The following is a 19,178-nucleotide window of genomic DNA, read 5'->3' on the forward strand; positions in this document are numbered from 1 at the left end:
ACTATAGTATGGTTCAAAAACAGTATAGTATTTACTATAAATTACTATAGTATTTTTTCATGTGGGGTTCGGTATAATTCCTCCCAGAACTGTCTTACATGACTGCGTTCCCAAAAAGCAGCATTTGCCTTTATTCAGCATTTGAACACAACTGCATTATTCATTTTAAAATGTATTGTATGATGGAGAACATTATGTATTACTGTTTCTAAAAATAAAGCTGCATCTGATTATGCTATGTTATCTACTTGACAAAATAGTGTTTTTCTCTGAGGCATGGTAAAGCATGGTACTCGCATAAAATCAAGAAAACTGATTTAAACAATAAGACTAAACGTGTTGAGCTATATAACAACAATTCGTTTTCTGTCTATAAATATGTCAAAACAGATGTTCCCTTGTCTATTAAAAAGTGTAAATATTTTAAACCGAGGCAGACCGAGGGTTAACGCTGGTATGACGCAATTGACGGGCAACTACTCACACATCCCGGAGCCTTGGTTAAAATTGCAATTTTCTCACGATTAACAAATAGTTGGAAACATTTGGGGTATTGTAAGTACTCAAGTGAACAAAATATATAACACTGGCCTAGTGGTTTTTGGATATTTTACTGCAAAAATATAACATATTGCACCTTTAATTACAAATAATCATTCAGTTCATTATTCAGAATAAAGTTCTTCACCTTATTAGTGCAGAGAAACAACAGCTTATCTTTCCATAAGATAATGTGTAACATTCAACTCAATCATTTGCATTTATCAGTCGGATGCACTTTACTTACTTATCCATTCATGTATTCATTTAGTAGTTGTTAGTTACTGTACTAGTTACTCTGGTTTATATATTTATTAATAAAATTCCTTTTATTACACCTGTGTCTTCCTTGTGTTGATAATACAGTAAGAGGCTCTACAATTTAACAATATCTCACAAATACTTCAGATGACAAACTCTCTCCAGTTTATATAATTCTTATTTATTCAACAGTCCTCATTGATTGTACTTATTGTCGAAGTAAAAAAATCCTCGGCTGATGCCCCGCAGACCAATTTGCCAGGTTGTTTGAAAATAATGCTTTAGTTTTGTAATTTCGCTAGGTGACACTAGTGTCGCAGAAACGATACCTTTAAAAAAAAACTAAAAAAAAAAAAATGCATTGCAGTCTTTGGCATGGGGGCGTGGTTTAGCATTTGTTGAAGACAGAGAGCAAGAGCATTTGTTGCAGACTGGGTCGATCTGTTGGTACTGTGGAGAGCCTGAGCATTTCCAAAATCACTGTATGTCCATAAAGGTGGAAGTTTTTTTTTCTGAGTAGCTTTTGTTCAATAAAAACTTAAAGTGTTGCACAGCAGCTCTTTTCCCTCTTTTTGCTTTCCTGGACCAGAAAACGTGAAGCATGCCACACATACGTATTTAGACCCAGGGGCGCATTCATGCACAGGCTTTCATGGGCTGAAGCTCAGGGCCTACACTGGGGAGGGGCCTACTGGCTGGACAAAAATTATATTTTTAGATTTTTTAGAATTTTTTTAGAATCAGATTTTTATATCAAATAATAATTTGTATATATGGGAGATTACAGCAGTGATAACCACATTCTATAAACAAACTCACACACCACCCATACATTTTCAGGACTCGCAACTGCTTTTTCATCAAAGCCCTGCTGTGTAAACAGAACAAGACTGAACTTGTTTTCTGTAACATCACGCAGTGCGAGAGAGCCGCTTCACACTGAACGCTGTTTCAGAAATTTTCGCATAGATATAATCTGAGTGTTGAAGTAAAAATGCGGTGCTGTTGGCATTTTACGTGTCCGCACTTTTAGAGCAGTTTGCCATTACCAAATAGCCCACATTTATTCAAAGCGATTGTTTTAATTTATGGTGTCTATATCATATCTGTAAACTTGCATTTTGGCCAGGAAAGTTTTGATGCCATTTTCTTTACATATTACATAATAAAGTAGTGCTTATAAGCGCAGCTCTGCTTTATGTAACCGCTATACCTACTGGCATAGAGTGAATTTGCATATTCATATATTTGACATTTCATATATTGACTGTTCAGACCCTTAACTTAGTACTTAACTCAGAAACACCTTCAGCATTGATTACAGGTCTTTTTAGATATGATGCAACAAGCTTTTCAGGTCTCTCCAGAGTTGTCCCTACGCCAATCTTGCACTGTCCTGTTGGAAGGTAAACCTTCCGCCCACTCTGAGGTCCTCAGGGCTCTAGGCCAGATTTCCATTAAGGAAAGTCCCTGCCCTGAAAAATCACCCCAAACAGCATGATACCACCATGTTTCACTGTTGGGAATGTACTGTGCAGATGGGTGCAGTGCTTGGTTTCTGCCAGACATAATGCTTGGAATTTAGGTTCATAAGACCAGAGAATCTTGTTTCTCACAGTCTGACAGTCCTTTGGGTGTTTTTTTTTTTCTTTTGCAAATGCTTCAGAGGATAGTCTTCCATCTGACTGAATTCCATTCCATCTCATTGAACTGTTTAACTAAACTACTTTAAAAATGTATTGTACTATTTATCAATATTAAACATTTATTTACATCTCCGGGAACATATCTCATCATAACTTTGAGCAACCTTCAAGCTTATTTTGGTGTAATGCTTGATTGTGTGGATTTTTGACTGTGTGATGGTAATGTGGGATTATATTTTTTGGTACAAATTGGACAAGTCAAAATGCCTGCCATTATAAATAAAAACAAGTATACATTTACAATCACAAAGTGATGCTACATATTAATTGGAATTTGCAAAAATAAGAATTTCTCAGAAATTCTGGGGGGGGGGGGGGGGTGCTATTGCGAGACATATTGGAGCTCTACCCATGAAGCACATTTTATCATTTTTAAAAACTGAGAAAAAAACAAAAATAATAAAGTTATTAAAATATATCTTTTATCTGTGTATTATAAGTGAAATAAGATTTGTATTTATGATATGTATTTTATTGACTTTGTATTAATGTTTCTCAAATGCAGTTTTATTCTGATTGGCTCACAAACTCTGGAATAACAAAAAACCCTTCAGAGTGTTTAACTGCACAATTATAATACACAGTGGAAAATATTGTTCCTTCCTTGAAATTACCAATAAAATTAAGCTGTTTGAAATTCTGATATATATTGTAGAAATTCAAAAGATGTATCCACTCTGGATTCAGACTCACTGTATAAGTAGATAATTGATGAATGTTATCCACACTATCAGTTGATCTTATGACCTCTGATACTTATTGCCTTTTTCTCTTTTCTGTTCTTGTGTAAATCCCTCATGCCTTCTCTTTTTCATCTTGTTCTTCAGCTCAGTTTTCTCATCTTTCATTACAGGAATCTCTTCTCTCAGCTTCTGAAACTTCTTTAGATCAGCACAGAAAAGTACCTGAGACACAAAACGACACAAAGACGTCATCAACATGAAAATTTTTTTATTATTATCCAATGAATGTTGTAGATTATTACTCACAGACTGTGCCCAGCCGGCATATGGACCCCAGAGTTTTCTAAAGAAGTCACCTACAAAAGAGGATCAAAAATATAGCTCATTTACTTCACTTTAAAAGTAGAATTTTGAGAAAATACAAGTGGAGTTTGTTCATCCAAAACTCACACAAGTTGCTAGACTGTTGTGGGTGGTTGCCAGCAAAATATATTTTCTGGATACTAACCAATCTCTTTGTAGACTCTATCAGTCAAAGTCTTCTGGCTGTTACCGGCAGCAAAGTTGTAGTCACGTTTGGCGATCTGCCACACATGTGTGTCCACAGGAAGAGCCTCAAACTTGTCCAGTGACATCAGACATACACAGTCAGCCACCTGATAACAATCAAACATATTTTACAGATGTTGTTCACAGATATGACAAATCTACGCGTTTAACAGCAAGAGCAATCAGTTAGGCTGACATAAAATAAAAGCCCTTGCGTAAAGGGAAGTACACCAGTAGAGTAGGGCTGGGCGATATATCGCATGCGTTTGTCACGCGCATTTCGTCAGTAAAGCCGGTTCCCTGATTACCGCCAAATCGCCATCACCTGCTTTCAAATGGAGCGGCATTTAATAGACAGAACCGTAGTTCATTGAAAAGCCACGCAATATCGCGTTCATATCGCAGATGAATTGCCTTCGATAATGAACGCGATATTGCGTGGCTTTTCAGTGAACTACGGCTATACTGACAAAATGCGAGTGACAATCGCATGCGATATATCGCCCAGCCCTACAGTAGAGACAATAAAGGAGCATATAGTAGAGGCATACTCTATGCAAATGTGTTGCATTGTATTGCAAGCATGTGTCCCATTGTACATACTGTACTTGATGCACTTTCCTGTGCTACCAATGAAGTTAATCAAAAGTTTGTTCCATTAAATTGAATATATTAATATTATTCAAGTACCTTTAAAGAATTACTTCACTTTTAAATAAACTTTTGCTGATAATTTACTCACCCCCATCTCTTCTGCAGCGACACGCACCTCTCAAGCATCGGGCAGACGAAGATCTAACGAGACGTGATGGTGCACATGTGGCAAATGCCAACCATTGCCAACAGAGGAAGAATCTCAATGCTTCCACGACTGTACCATTTCAATCCCACCATTAGAATCAGTCGGTGAGTCCCTGTTTTCATCTCGCTGCATTACCGGACAGAATGGATTTCCACTGTTACTGAGCAACAGCGTTTTAAGGGGGACACACACCGGACGCAAAGCTCAGTGCCGTGCCACGTCTTTAAAATTCGAACGCATTGTTTTCTGTTAGTGTACACACACCGGCAGCGACATTCGGCACCTGTCCGCGGCGCCCAGCTACGACTTGTTGTTCAAAATCCTGCCACGCCACAGAGCGCCATGTACATTGTTTAACATTAAATGTATATTTCTCTTAAATCATCGTTATTGTACATACTGACTTCACCCTGTGCTGCACTATACATTAGTTTTACATTTTTAGTTTAACAGCTTGAATAAAGTCTAAAAATGTATAATAAACGTAACCTTTTCTTTCCTTTTGCTTTGTTGTGCCATTTTTCCATGTACACTAACCTTAGTGTGAAATATTAAAGCATAGGCATATGTAACGTTTCCCTGTTGACGTAAAACACTCCCATTGTTCAGCTCTTCTATCAGGAGTTGAGTCAAAATTGACGCGTATATAATGTGCGCAGCCGGTGTGCGACCCGCTTTAGAGGTGTTTTTGTTCTGATGGGGAAGGGTATGACAGTCTGATGGCACTGACAACACAGGATGGAAGAACCATTAGTTGTTTTACCTTAACAACTTCGGTACTTCCGCCTACGTCAAGCATGACCTTTTCAATGTAATTGCGTATTACGTGACGTCATGAACGCGCATCGCAGAACAGAGAAAGGCGAGCATTTGTGCTTATAAATCTTAATTTTTTATTTTTTTTTAAATGACCAATCGTTTCGCTAGATAAGACCCTTATTCATCGTCTGGTATCGTTTAAGGCTATTTGAAGCTGCACTGAAACTGTCATTTGGACCTTGAACCGTTTGGTGCCCATTGAAGTCCATTATATGGAGAAAAATCCTGGAATGTTTTCATCAAAAACCTTAATTTCTTTTCGACTGAAGAAAGAAAGACATGGACATCTTGGATGACATGGGGGTGAGTAAATTATCAGCAAAAGTTTATTTAAAAGTAGACTAATCCTTTAAGCACTGACAATTTACCTAACTTCAGATTTAAACTGCCATGAGAGTGATTGACCTGAAAGAGAAAATCCTCCATAGAAAATGGAAGTTCATAGTATTACAACCCTTTGAGCAAAGCTAAAATTGCAATGTATACTTGCGTTACAATTGTGAGGCTAGTGTTGGTATTTTTATGCAAAAATGCTGACTTAAATAGTTACTTTGAGACCAACTCCAGGAAGAGTTCTCAGTGCATCTCTGGTCTGCAGGTAGGGGGCGCTGCGGAGCGAATGGAGCCAGTCAGGGCCATGAGAGTTCACAATGGTTTGTGAGCTCTGCTGCAGGAAACGAGCACGGTAGCCAAAACCCAAGTCACGCAAATGCATCTCCACACTAGGGTCTGTCACATATATATACAAACAAACATTCAAAAATTGAGCATTATCTTTTTCAGTGCTTGTATAATTTTGCATTATGGTGTGTCAATGATTTTAGTTTTTAAACGCACTTACTCTTATTACCTGTCTGTCTGGAATACATGATTGTGATGGCCAATACTGGCATTCAGCAGCCAAATATTTTTGTAAAAGGATGCTAAGCTGTATAACCAACTGTTGTCACAGGCAACCCATTTCTTACATAAATGTGCTATTTTAACATCTCTCATATAACTCTGATCATTCTCATTTAAAGGAATAGTTCACCCAGGTTCATGAACAGATTTAATTTAGGCCTTTATTCATATATATGTGAGGAATAATTGACTCTGGACCATTGAATTATTAGAAAAAAAATCGGGTGTGCATTTTCAAATAATGGAGTCAATTATTCCGCTTATACTACAGTTACCACACCACAAGACACCATTCAGATATTGTATTTAAAGACATCATGTCAGGTTTTTGTCCTTAAAACACTCGTGTGTGGGACTAATTTCTTACGCATCTCATCCCAAGCCTCCGTTGCCAATTCCAAAACTTCATTTCAGAATTAGTAACGGAGGCTTGAGCCTTGATAGCATACTAATACAGTTGATACAGTTATTAACGCAGTTGAGTGAGAGAGCGAGAGAGAGAGAGAGCGCGAGAGAGAGAGAGAGCGCGAGAGAGAGAGAGAGAGCGCGAGAGAGAGAGATAGAATAAGCATATGTGAATTAGCCTACCAGAGTCTATGTATCTCTCACTGCAGCAGTGTCTCTACTAATAGCGAAACTCTAAGTTTATCTACCTCAAGAACCGCAGTTATTACCTTTCTGGTGAGAAATGTCATGTATCTTAAGTTGATAAACTATTTTACCAATTAATTCTTCAGGGCAGCATCGACAATACGTTTCTGTGCGAGTGTGTGTCTGTACCTATTGAAATAACTGAAATTATTTGGCAAAGTGATATGGAACTGCAATGCGGTCAAGACCTGCCTAGAACTACTTTAGCTGTGAAAAAAATTGCACACCTTAGAACAATTCATCAATCAATCAGATCCAAGCATTCAACAGCCCCATAGTATAAATAAACATTAATCAACAGATACACAGAGCACATCAAATATGGTAAAAGTATACCCAAGAAAACTTGGATTAAAACACTCAATTCATATGGATTACATTTACTTGCATTTTATGAACTTTAAGTCAATTAAAAAAGCTTTAATTGAGCTAAACTGGTCTGAGAAAGCAATGGCTGGTAAAAACACTAACTGCATTTTGCCATTTTTCCTCAGACAGATGTCTAAAGTAGACCATAGGTCAGTTTGAATTTCTGACATTTGTCCAGAAAGCCATCATCAACACCCTCCACAATAGAGGGTAAGCCACAAAAGGTCCTCGCTGAAAAGGCTGGCTGTTCGCAGAGCCATGTAAATCAAAGCATATTCATGGAAAGTTGACTGTAAGGAAAAAGTGTGGCAGGAAAAGGTGCACAGGCAACAGGGATGGCCGATTCAGAAACTTGGGAGAGCTTCTCTAAGAATGGAATGAAGCAAGAGTCAGTGCATCAAGAGCCACCACACAAAGATTTTTCAGGAAATGGGCTACAACTGCCACATTCCTCGTACAAACCCAATCCTGAACCAGAGACAACGTCAGAAGCGTCTTACCTGAGCTAAGGAGAAAAATAAATAGCTCAGTGGTCCAAAGTCCTTTTTTCAGATGAAAGTAAATTTTGCATTTCATTTGAAAATCAAGGTCATAGTCTGGAGGAAGAGTGGAGATGCACAGAATCCAACTTGCTTCCAATGTGAAGTTTCCACAGTCATTGATGATTTAGGGGTGCCATGTCATCTGCTTATGTTGGTCCACTGTGTTTCATCAAGTCCAAAGTCAAAAAAAAAAAAGTAATCTACCAGGAGATTTTAGAGTACTTCATGCTTACGTCTGCTGACAAGCTTTATAGTGATGCCGATTTCTTTTTCCAGCAGGACTTGGCACCTACCCTTTGTGCCAAAACTACTACTAACTGGTTTGCTCGCCATGATATTACTGGGTCGATTAGCCAGACAACTCGCCTGAACTGAACCCCACAGAGAATTTATGGGGTATTGTCAAGAGGAACATGAGAAACACCTGACCCAACAATACAGATGAGCTGACGGCCGCTATCAAAGCAACCTGGGCTTCAACAACACCTCAGCAGTACCACAGGCTGATCACCTCAATGCCATGCCGCATTGATGCAGTAATTCGTGCTAAATGAGCCCTGACCAAGTTTTCAAACTTGAATTTTTTTTTGTATTGTAAATCCTTTTTTGATTTATCTTAGGAAATATTCTAATAACTTGAGATACTGGATGTTTTATTTTCATGAGCTATAGCCTAATGCCCAGTTCAGACTACACGATTTTAGCCAAATTTTGCCACAATCTACTTGAAGTAGTGTCATGGGGATTCGTAAATGACAATGGGCGTCGGTAAGCAAGATTCGATCGTTTCAGCTTGTGTAGTGTGTCATAGTGAATGACAACAAGTGACAAGGGTTTCCTCAACGGACTACCGCGACAGAGTGAACAAAGGTAAATTAAACATGTCACCTCAGTTCTCTTTGGAGGAAATCCAAATATCCATGCAATCCAGATATGTGTGCACTTTTGGACAAGACAGAGCAAAACACTGCTAGCCATTGTTTGTTTACGCTCATGGCACCTTCTGTCAGTCGATAGTCCCGCCTTCTCAGACAGCATGGTGGTTAAAGACGGCAAGGGTTGAATGACTGGGTAGCAACGTGTAGTCTGACATGTTTCTTGTCCACAATACAACAAGATTTTAGGAGTCAAAATCTTATAATCTGACACAGTGACTATCGTAATGGACAAAAATATTGTGTAGTCTGAACCCAGCATAAGAGGGACTACAGAAAAAGGCTTGATATATTTCAGTTTACGTCTAATGAATGTGGAATATATGCAAGTTTTACTTTTTGAATTAAAAAAATAATAATAAAACATTAAATTTTTCAAGATATTCTTATTTTTTGAGATGCACCTGTATGCTAACACTCAAATGCATATACATGTAAAAGTAGCAGAGTCACCATGGATGAGTTCAGTTTAAATGAATTAAATGTTTAATTGGTTAAATTGAATTTAGCTTAAGAACTTAATTCCATTTTGTCAGCTGTTTAAATGGTAGTTCATTAGCTCCTCTGCAGACACCATCGTTAACTTTAGGTGCATATCTGTATCATAGCTGTATTTGCTGTCTAAGAGGCGAGTGGTGTTATGTAGACAATATGAAAGCACCCAACAACGTAAAAAAAAAAAAAAATACCTGTAAGATCTTGCAGAGGGGGGAAATCATGATAGGCCACATCATCAAGCTTGCAGAGGAGAGTCCCGAGTGTCTGACACAGTCTGTCAACCATACCCTGAATCCGTGAGATGTGATTATTAGAGCTACAGATGAATGAGAAAAGACACTCCACAGGATCTTGACGCAACAAACGCACTCCTGAGATATTCAAACAGACAGATAGAGTCTCATATACACACAGTAAAAAGGAATTTTGTATTAGACACCTTCCTTCCGCATTGTTAGTTCTTAGATTTTAGTTTATGCTGCACTTGCTAATATGTCAGTCGTCATGGATCTATATTGAGACAAAGTTTGTTTTGTAAATGTGTGTAGCATTTGGCTGGTCATATGATCGTAACATGTCTGGTCTATGAAGCAACCTGCTTCTTGTAAAATAAATCAGCATTTATTAAGCAACGTAAACTACTGGTCAAAAGACTGGAATAAACTTAGATATTTTTAATGTTTATGAAAGCAATTTCGGAAACACTTTACAGTAAGGTCTCATTCGTCACTATTAGTTAATGTATTAACTAACATGAACTAACAATGAGCAATACATTTGTTACAGCATTTATTAACCTTTGTTAATATTAGTTAATAAAAATAGTCGTTCATTGTTAGTTCACAGTGCATTAATGTTAACAAATACAACTTTTGATTTTAATAATGTATTACTAAATGCTGAAATAAACATTAACTAGGATTAAAGGCTGCAGAAGTATTGTTTATTCAGTAACACTTTACAGTAAGGTTCATTAGTTAACATTGGTTAACTACATTAATTAAACTAATAATGAACTGCACTTCTACAGCATTTATAAATCTATGTTAATGTTAATTTCAACATTTACTAATACATTATTAAAATCTTGTTAACATTAGTTAATGCACCGTGAACTAACATGAACAAACAATGAACTGTATTTTCATCAACTAACATTAACGAAGATGTATATGCTTCTTTATACTATTTCCAATTTACACTTTTTTTTTTCTTTTTTTTTCTCTTTTTTATATATGCATCTTATTAGTATAATTGTATACAAAGTCTGTTGATATTTTCTAATCCTCCTGGGGGGGGTTTTAGGGTGGGGGGTGGCTACTTTTATTTATTTATTCTTATTATTTTCCTTGTCTTTTTCCTCATTTAGTTATATGTGGGAAAGAAATGTGTAAAAAGGAAAAAAAAAAAGTGCAGACAATGTTTTCTCTTTTATGATTGCTTGTTTTTCATTTTGTCTGTATAACATAATTAGTGGATAAAAAAAACATTAACGAAGATTAGTAAATGCAGTAACAAATGTATTGCTCATGGTTAGTTCATGGTAGTTTATACATTTACTAATGTTTAACTAATGAACCTTATTGTAAAGTGTTACTGTTTATTCTTAATCCATGTTAACTAAAGTTGTTAACTAATGTAATCTTATTGTAAAGTCTTACTGCACTTTCTCAGGCTCACCAAGGCTCAATTTATTTGATAAAAAACACAGTAAAAACAGTAATATTATGAAATATTACAGATTTGCAGATGTCATTGATGCTTTCAGTATATGGAAAAAAGCATCATGAAAATTCAGCACATTACATTTGTTTTCAAGGGAAAATTATGAGAAAATTATAACAGAATTTTCATTTTTGGATGAGCTATTCCTTTAAGACATATACCTGTAAAGATGTTTGCTGTATGTTTAAAGTGTGGATCCACGGTGCTCCAGTTCCTGTAGAGATCCCCTAATTTAACATCTAATTGGAAATAGTCCCTCAGAAGATCCTCCTCTTTGTTGTCAGTTTCTGACATAACTGTGCACATTCCCACCTCTTCCTGCTTTATGTTAATCGTTCTTTTTGACCTCTTCACCAATAACTGCTCCTTCTCTTCCACTTTTTGTTTCTGTCTGTTTTCTGTTCCAGGATTTTTTTGATGATTGTAAACATAGTACCATAACATATCCTCTGTTTGAGTTAGCGTCCACACTTTCCCCCGCATTACTCCCGTCCAGTGACCATCTGCAGTCTCGCGCCATCTAGACAATCAAGAATAATGGAACACAAGAAATTCATATGCTTAGAGACACATGATCAAAAGTCAGCTTGTATAATTTTAAAGCATTGTTTACAATTCAATACTTTGCATTGAGTACTTTGCTTTCTGGGTGTTATACATTGTACACTGCTTACTGTATTTTTAAATAGTATTTAAATAGTTAATTTATTAAAAAAACAAAAAGGTTCAGAGAGGGTGTAAAATTAAAAAATGGCTTGGGTATGAGAAACAATGACTAACAAATGACTAATGACTAATAAATGGACTACAAGGAGTAAATAAAACGCTACAAAGCGTGACTCTGTTGAAGAGAGCAATGAAACAGTAGCATATAGTTTACCGGAAGGTCTGACCACATCCCAGAGTGAGATCCAGACGAAGCTCTGACCGTGGACATGTGATTGACCGCCATGCCTTACAGCCCGCAGAGAGCAGAGCATGCTGGGACATTATGTAGCTTTGTTCCTTACACCATCAGGACAAATCAAGTCAGCAACTGTGATAAAATAAATAAATAAATAAAATAATAAAATAAATAACAATAATAATTCAAGGAAAGAATAAAATAAATTAAAACATGTTATGAAAATACACACAAATATAAATTTGCACAGGAGAAAAATAACAGGTTTGTAGCGTACAAAGATACACATATGAAAAATATGCCACTATACTTAATATCATTGTGCATGCTGTATTCAACAGTAACAAAAATAATTATTTTAACAGAAATAAGTATAAGCTACTCCAGTACCAAATGACTGCAGTCCATGTGGCGGAAAATGTTGCTAATGTCTGGTTGAAGTTAAGCAGGCTACCAACTGAGAAAGCAATAGGGAATGGCACAAAGTAATCACAACCTTTATCATGCCACCACAGATACATTTATACAAATTAACAAACGACCATCAAAGCAAAACCTAGCCTATACAATTAAAATAATTAATACCATATATAAATAAAAAACACAAACAAACAAACTAGATGGCTGCTGGCCCATTTATTCTTATTATTTAGCGTATCCTAACTATAGGCCACTGGCAAATCAGTGGCTGTAATAATTAAATCAGATCACATGACACAATGTACAAAATACTGAGCATACATGAACAGTTATTTAGGGAAAAAAAGAAAAAAAAGCTTAATTTCGATGCTGAAATGCAATTACGTTACCGAAAACAGTTTCTGTGATCCGAGGTGTGCGCTAATATTTTCGGTGGCGCTTTAACCATAGACAGTAAAAGAAAGCTTTAACACAAAAAAAGGAAACTCATGAATATTGAGTGATTACATACATATATGAATATACAGTGATTACATATTTTTGTAAAAAAAAAAAAAAAAAAAAAAAGAAGAAACGTTTGGAACCCGGAAGTTAGCATCTTCTTCTTCTTCTTGTGACGTTTATTGGCAGTGGGCAAGCCAACTTTTGGTGCATTACTGCCACCAACTGTACTGGAGTGTGGAGTGACAATGAGAAGGATTAAAAACAAACAAACAAACAAACAAACAAAAAAAATTATATTTTCCTGAAGTTTCCCGTATCTATTATATATCTTATTATCATTCTTCTGAATTTTCTATTGCCTAATATTAGTTCTAATGTCATATTATTTGCACCTTCTGTTTGTATCTTTGTTTCCGGCAAGTCTCTTTTTACTATAGGCCTAGTCTACACTGTAATAAAATATGCTCCACTGTTTTAATTTCGCCACAAGAGCTACATAACCCAGAGGGGTGCTTCCTGATTTTATGCAAGTTTCCATTTAAAGATGAATGTCCTAATCTTAATCGTGTTATTATTACTTCTTCTCTTCTTTTAAAGTCACTTCCAGTCTCATTATTTTGTAATCCTACTTTCTTTTGGATTTTATACAGATGCCTTCCTGTCTTCATATATCAGAAGAAAGCTCTCATTCTCAGGAATTCGGCTATATAGTTTATTTTATTGTTTTCACAACATCATTTGAACGATCTTCCAAAGAATCGCGCAATAAATTTGATAAATGTGGAAAAAAACAAACACAGACGTCACATTTCTACCCCTTTCAATGCTTCTCTAAGATAAAATCAGCCACAAACTCTATATCATCTTTTACCTTATGAAGTTTTCTTTCAAATGAGCCTACTTTTACTTTTCTGTGAGCTTATATTGGTAAATAATCCACTGTTATGTCGCGGTTGTCCGAAACACAAAATGGAGACGAATGAAGAAACACGCGATCTTCACACCATCATCCAAACGGTCTGGCTTCCTTCTGTGATGACGATGATATACATATCAGGCATGTGTATAAAGCTGAGGATCCTATTTGTCCAGGGACATGTCAATCAAGCTTCTAGTCCAATCAGATGGCGAGATATTCAACAAATCATTGAGGCAGACAGGCGGGATCACACCACAGCTTTACACACACACGCGCGCTTCAGTTCCACGTGGTGGGCGTGTGATCGCTTCGCGAGTGATGAGAGGAGCTGTTTGATGGAAGATTTGCATGTGTTTTCATAGTTTGTGTATTGTTTTGACTTCTAAAATGGCATATGGAGAGGGAAAAGCACCAATGGCACCGATATAAACGTTTTTGAAGTACTTGAAAGTGATGAGGCATGGACCAGTGACGCCGTGTTATGATTCGGCGAAAATGACAGCTCGCTTTTCTCGAGGGAGACGAGAGGACCCTGCACTTGACTGGTAAGCTCATATATTCCTGCATTTACAATGCTAATGCTTATTTAATGATAAAATTATTATTTTGAAATGGGAAAGCACAGCAACTAAGCCAATAAACTGTTACATTTGACAAAACATTTGACGAAACTGCGTATAAGTATGCATACTCATACATATTAGTATACAAGCATGCAGACTTCAATAAAATCGTAATTTGAGTAAATCTACATTTTGAAATCGTAAAATGCATATTATTATATTGTAAACAACTAACTAACAACTTTTATTTTTTGTTTCAGATGCTGCATGAGATCCTGGACCACCGGAACAGATGGTCCTCAGCTTCACATCTTCAAGACAGGCCAGAGGAAGGTGATGCTCTCAACACAAGGGACAAAATATTACAGTGATGCACAGAATGATAAAAATGTGGAGGATGTAGATCATGTTTTACATTGTTAAAGACCACATACATTTTATTTTATATGTTATACTGTCTTGTGTCACCTGAAAGGAGAATAAAAAGTGTAAAACGCTAAACAAAATCTCATTCTTTTATGCTTTTTAGCATAGTACTTGTTTTGCATCTCAGAGACAAAGATGAAAATGAAAAAAATCAATAAATAAAGCAGGTCCCTAGAGCAAACAGAGCCTGATTTACAGATTTTCAAAAATAGGATTTTAAACAAAAAAAACAAAAATCGCCTATTTTTTAAGTGCTTATTACAGTATTTTAAATGCATACAATGTAATTTCTGAAGTATTACAGTCTGATTTTGTTATTTTGAGGGGTTTTCTTTACAATGACACCAATATTTTACATTTCTCTCACTGTATGTGTGAAGGGTGAACATTTAAACTTTGGTATGTCAAATTCAGGAGGAAATCTAAAAAATGCCTCAGAGTGGAAGAGGTTAATGAGAAAAAAAAAAACTATGTGAGGGCGGATTCGAACCGCTGATAATTAAAGCACGGGTGAATTTCTGCCTCTATTAACGAAAACTCTACCATAAGGCCAATGGGCAGCACGAACACGTTGTATCTGTATGTTGGATTTGTCTATAATAGTAGTACGATACTTATATTGTAATGTAGCTGTAAGAATGAAACTATAACATCTAACAAAAAAAAAAAAAAAAAAAAAAATGGGGTGGGGGGGGGGGTGTTTTTACTAGGCACCCACCGGCAGAAACATAAATCGGCGCCTATGATTCCACCCATGTAACTCCATCACTTTCTTCTGCTGTTGAAGATTTCCCATCCTCTCCTGTGACCCCAAGTAAGCCTCCATTCAGTAAACGTGGAAAAACAGACAAATCCGGCGACGATATTATATCCACTCTCTCTGACCTGATTAACAACAGAGCGGATGGCATGGAGAAACTGATCAACTCATCAAATAGAAGGACTAAAAAAGACCGTTGATTTCGTCTGTGCAGAAGTAAAAGACTTGAAGATTAAGATGACTAATACAGAAATATAGCTGCGAGCAGCGATGGCGGGCCCAAGCCCGGTGGCACCGCCACCCCGGTGGCTTCAGGGCAACTGTGCACAGCGGGCAATAGGCATTTAAAACGGTTAAACATCAAAGGACTATGTCAAATTCACTCCACATTTACTGCACTACAAGGTGCCGTTATAGAGCCCCTCCTCCCTGCCCATTTTCAAAGGATTACATGTGCCAAGTTTTAACATTATTCTGATGAATTTTGAAGCAAATCAGGTAAAAATAAGAGGGTGATCTCAATGTATGCTGAAAGTGACACATTTTCTGCTTCCAGTTGGTGGCGCTATGACTTTGAATCACAATAGTCACATCCATGTGATCAGCCTTGTACAACGAAGACTAAGCCAAAGTTTCATCAAAATCAATTAATGTATGCAGAAGTTATAACACTTTGTTTCCCTTTTCTTGCCATAAATTTGTTGCCTCGCCACGGCCAAACCGTTTGAGATATCCAAAATCCGTTTGCAATTAAACAACTTCAATGTGTTAGCAACAAGTTAAAAAAAGCTTGGTGTAAATTGGATAAACCCTGTAGGAGTAGTAGTATAAAATTCATAGCCTGTTTTTTCAAAAAATTAACATTCAAACCAAAATAGCTGACTTCCTGTTGGTCGGAGCTAATGAATGTAAATTAGAAAATTGTCCGGCTTGATGAGAATAATATGTGTACCGAGTTTGGTGACTGTAGGAAAAACTAACCCCCCCACTTTTGTCAAAAGGTGGCGCTACTGAGCCCCTCCACCACGCCCATTTCTATGGCTTTGTCCATGTCTACTGGTTGACAATATTGATGTGTGTGTCGAGTTTCATGCAATTTGAAGCATGTTAAGAGCCTCAAAAACACTCAAGAATATTATTACAGTTTGACCTGTTGCCATGGCAACAATATTTCAAATATCAAAAATCCTGTCATAGGTCTACATCTGCTGTGTATTGACATTACACTGATGAAGTTTGAAGCAAATCAGGTAAAAATAAGAGGGTGATCTCAAAACATTTCAAAAAGTGATACACTTCCTGCTGCCAGTTGGTGGCGCTATAACTTTGACTCACAATAGTCACATCCATGTGATCAGACTCCTATAACGAACACACTCGTGAAGTTTCATAAAGATCAATATATGTATTAAGACGTTATAACACATTTCCTGTTTCCTTTTTCTCGCCATAAATTCGTTGCCTCGCCACGGCCAAACCGTTCGAGATATCAAAAATCCCCTGGCAATTTTTAATCATCAGTGTCTTGACTTCATGCTGACCGAGTTTGGTGGCGATCGGATTAATCGTCTAGGAGGAGTATATCAAATTCCAGAGCATGCGTTTTTCAAACAACCCTTAATAGCTGACTTCCTGTTGGCGTGGCGATTAACTTAGAGCGCGAAAGTTGTTCGGCCCGATGAGGTCTATATGTGTACCGAGTTTCATACTAATACGTGCAAGCATGTTTAATATATGGACCAAATTTTCAGACTTTTTTCAAGGGGGCGCTGTCGAGCCCCCCTGCCACGCCCGGGTACCAGCCTCTCCGGCGTCCTAATGGCCGCGGATTCCAATGTGTGTGCCAATTTTCAAGAGTTTTTGAGCATGTTAAGGCCCCCAAAAAGCCCCGGAAGACGGAAAAAAAAATAAATAAATAAATAAATAAATAATAAATATAGCTGCGAGCAGCGATGGCGGGCCCAAGCCCGGTGGCACCGCCACCCCGGTGGCTTCAGGGCAACTGTGCACAGCGGGCAATAGGCACTTAAAACGGTTAAACATCAAAGGACTATGTCAAATTCACTCCACATTTACTGCACTACAAGGTGCCGCTATAGAGCCCCTCCTCCCTGCCCATTTTCAAAGGATTACATGTGCCAAGTTTTAACATTATTCTGATGAATTTTGAAGCAAATCAGGTAAAAATAAGAGGGTGATCTCAATGTATGCTGAAAGTGACACATTTTCTGCTTCCAGTTGGTGGCGCTATGACTTTGAATCACAATACTCAAATCCATGTGATCAGCCTTGTACAACGAAGACTAAGCCAAAGTTTCATCAAAATCAATTAATGTATGCAGAAGTTATAACACTTTGTTTCCCTTTTCTTGCCATAAATTCGTTGCCTCGCCACGGCCAAACCGTTTGAGATATCCAAAATCCGTTTGCAATTAAACAACTTCAATGTGTTAGCAACAAGTTAAAAAAAGCTTGGTGTAAATTGGATAAACCCTGTAGGAGTAGTAGTATAAAATTCATAGCCTGTTTTTTCAAAAAATTAACATTCAAACCAAAATAGCTGACTTCCTGTTGGTCGGAGCTAATGAATGTAAATTAGAAAATTGTCCGGCTTGATGAGAATAATATGTGTACCGAGTTTGGTGACTGTAGGAAAAACTAACCCCCCCACTTTTGTCAAAAGGTGGCGCTACTGAGCCCCTCCACCACGCCCATTTCTATGGCTTTGTCCATGTCTACTGGTTGACAATATTGATGTGTGTGTCGAGTTTCATGCAATTTGAAGCATGTTAAGAGCCTCAAAAACACTCAAGAATATTATTACAGTTTGACCTGTTGCCATGGCAACAATATTTCAAATATCAAAAATCCTGTCATAGGTCTACATCTGCTGTGTATTGACATTACACTGATGAAGTTTGAAGCAAATCAGGTAAAAATAAGAGGGTGATCTCAAAACATTTGAAAAAGTGATACACTTCCTGCTGCCAGTTGGTGGCGCTATAACTTTGACTCACAATAGTCACATCCATGTGATCAGACTCCTATAACGAACACACTCGTGAAGTTTCATAAAGATCAATATATGTATTAAGACGTTATAACACATTTCCTGTTTCCTTTTTCTCGCCATAAATTCGTTGCCTCGCCACGGCCAAACCGTTCGAGATATCAAAAATCCCCTGGCAATTTTTAATCATCAGTGTCTTGACTTCATGCTGACCGAGTTTGGTGGCGATCGGATTAATCGTCTAGGAGGAGTATATCAAATTCCAGAGCATGCGTTTTTCAAACAACCCTTAATAGCTGACTTCCTGTTGGCGTGGCGATTAACTTAGAGCGCGAAAGTTGTTCGGCCCGATGAGGTCTATATGTGTACCGAGTTTCATACTAATACGTGCAAGCATGTTTAATATATGGACCAAATTTTCAGACTTTTTTCAAGGGGGCGCTGTCGAGCCCCCCTGCCACGCCCGGGTACCAGCCTCTCCGGCGTCCTAATGGCCGCGGATTCCAATGTGTGTGCCAATTTTCAAGAGTTTTTGAGCATGTTAAGGCCCCCAAAAAGCCCCGGAAGACGGAAAAAAAAAAAAAAATAATAAATATAGCTGCGAGCAGCGATGGCGGGCCCAAGCCCGGTGGCACCGCCACCCCGGTGGCTTCAGGGCAACTGTGCACAGCGGGCAATAGGCACTTAAAACGGTTAAACATCAAAGGACTATGTCAAATTCACTCCACATTTACTGCACTACAAGGTGC

General features: G+C 37.5%; 1 protein-coding gene across 7 annotated transcripts; it reads right to left on the reverse strand.

Annotated features, from left to right (window-relative positions):
* Positions 1-69: 69 nt before the first annotated feature.
* ogg1 (8-oxoguanine DNA glycosylase) lies at positions 70-13,752 on the reverse strand. Of its 7 annotated transcripts, XM_067394165.1 has the most exons (11): positions 13,623-13,677; positions 12,892-12,978; positions 12,697-12,771; positions 12,278-12,344; positions 11,864-12,019; positions 11,145-11,503; positions 9,450-9,629; positions 5,911-6,089; positions 3,699-3,846; positions 3,497-3,546; positions 70-3,412 (listed from the first exon to the last, which is right to left on the reverse strand). In XM_067394165.1, the coding sequence occupies exons 5-11, from the start codon at positions 11,971-11,973 to the stop codon at positions 3,248-3,250; spliced, it is 1,191 nt and encodes a 396-aa protein (XP_067250266.1). In that variant the 5' UTR covers positions 11,974-12,019; positions 12,278-12,344; positions 12,697-12,771; positions 12,892-12,978; positions 13,623-13,677; the 3' UTR covers positions 70-3,247. The 7 variants fall into 7 exon arrangements, with proteins under 7 accessions (XP_067250266.1, XP_067250267.1, XP_067250268.1 ...); XM_067394166.1 differs by lacking the exon at positions 12,892-12,978 and having other exon boundaries at positions 13,623-13,752; XM_067394167.1 differs by lacking the exons at positions 12,697-12,771; positions 12,892-12,978 and having other exon boundaries at positions 13,623-13,742.
* Between the last annotated feature and the right edge of the window lie 5,426 nt (positions 13,753-19,178).

This window comes from Chanodichthys erythropterus, chromosome 9 (assembly GCF_024489055.1).
Source record: "Chanodichthys erythropterus isolate Z2021 chromosome 9, ASM2448905v1, whole genome shotgun sequence".
Lineage (NCBI taxonomy): Eukaryota > Metazoa > Chordata > Actinopteri > Cypriniformes > Xenocyprididae > Chanodichthys > Chanodichthys erythropterus.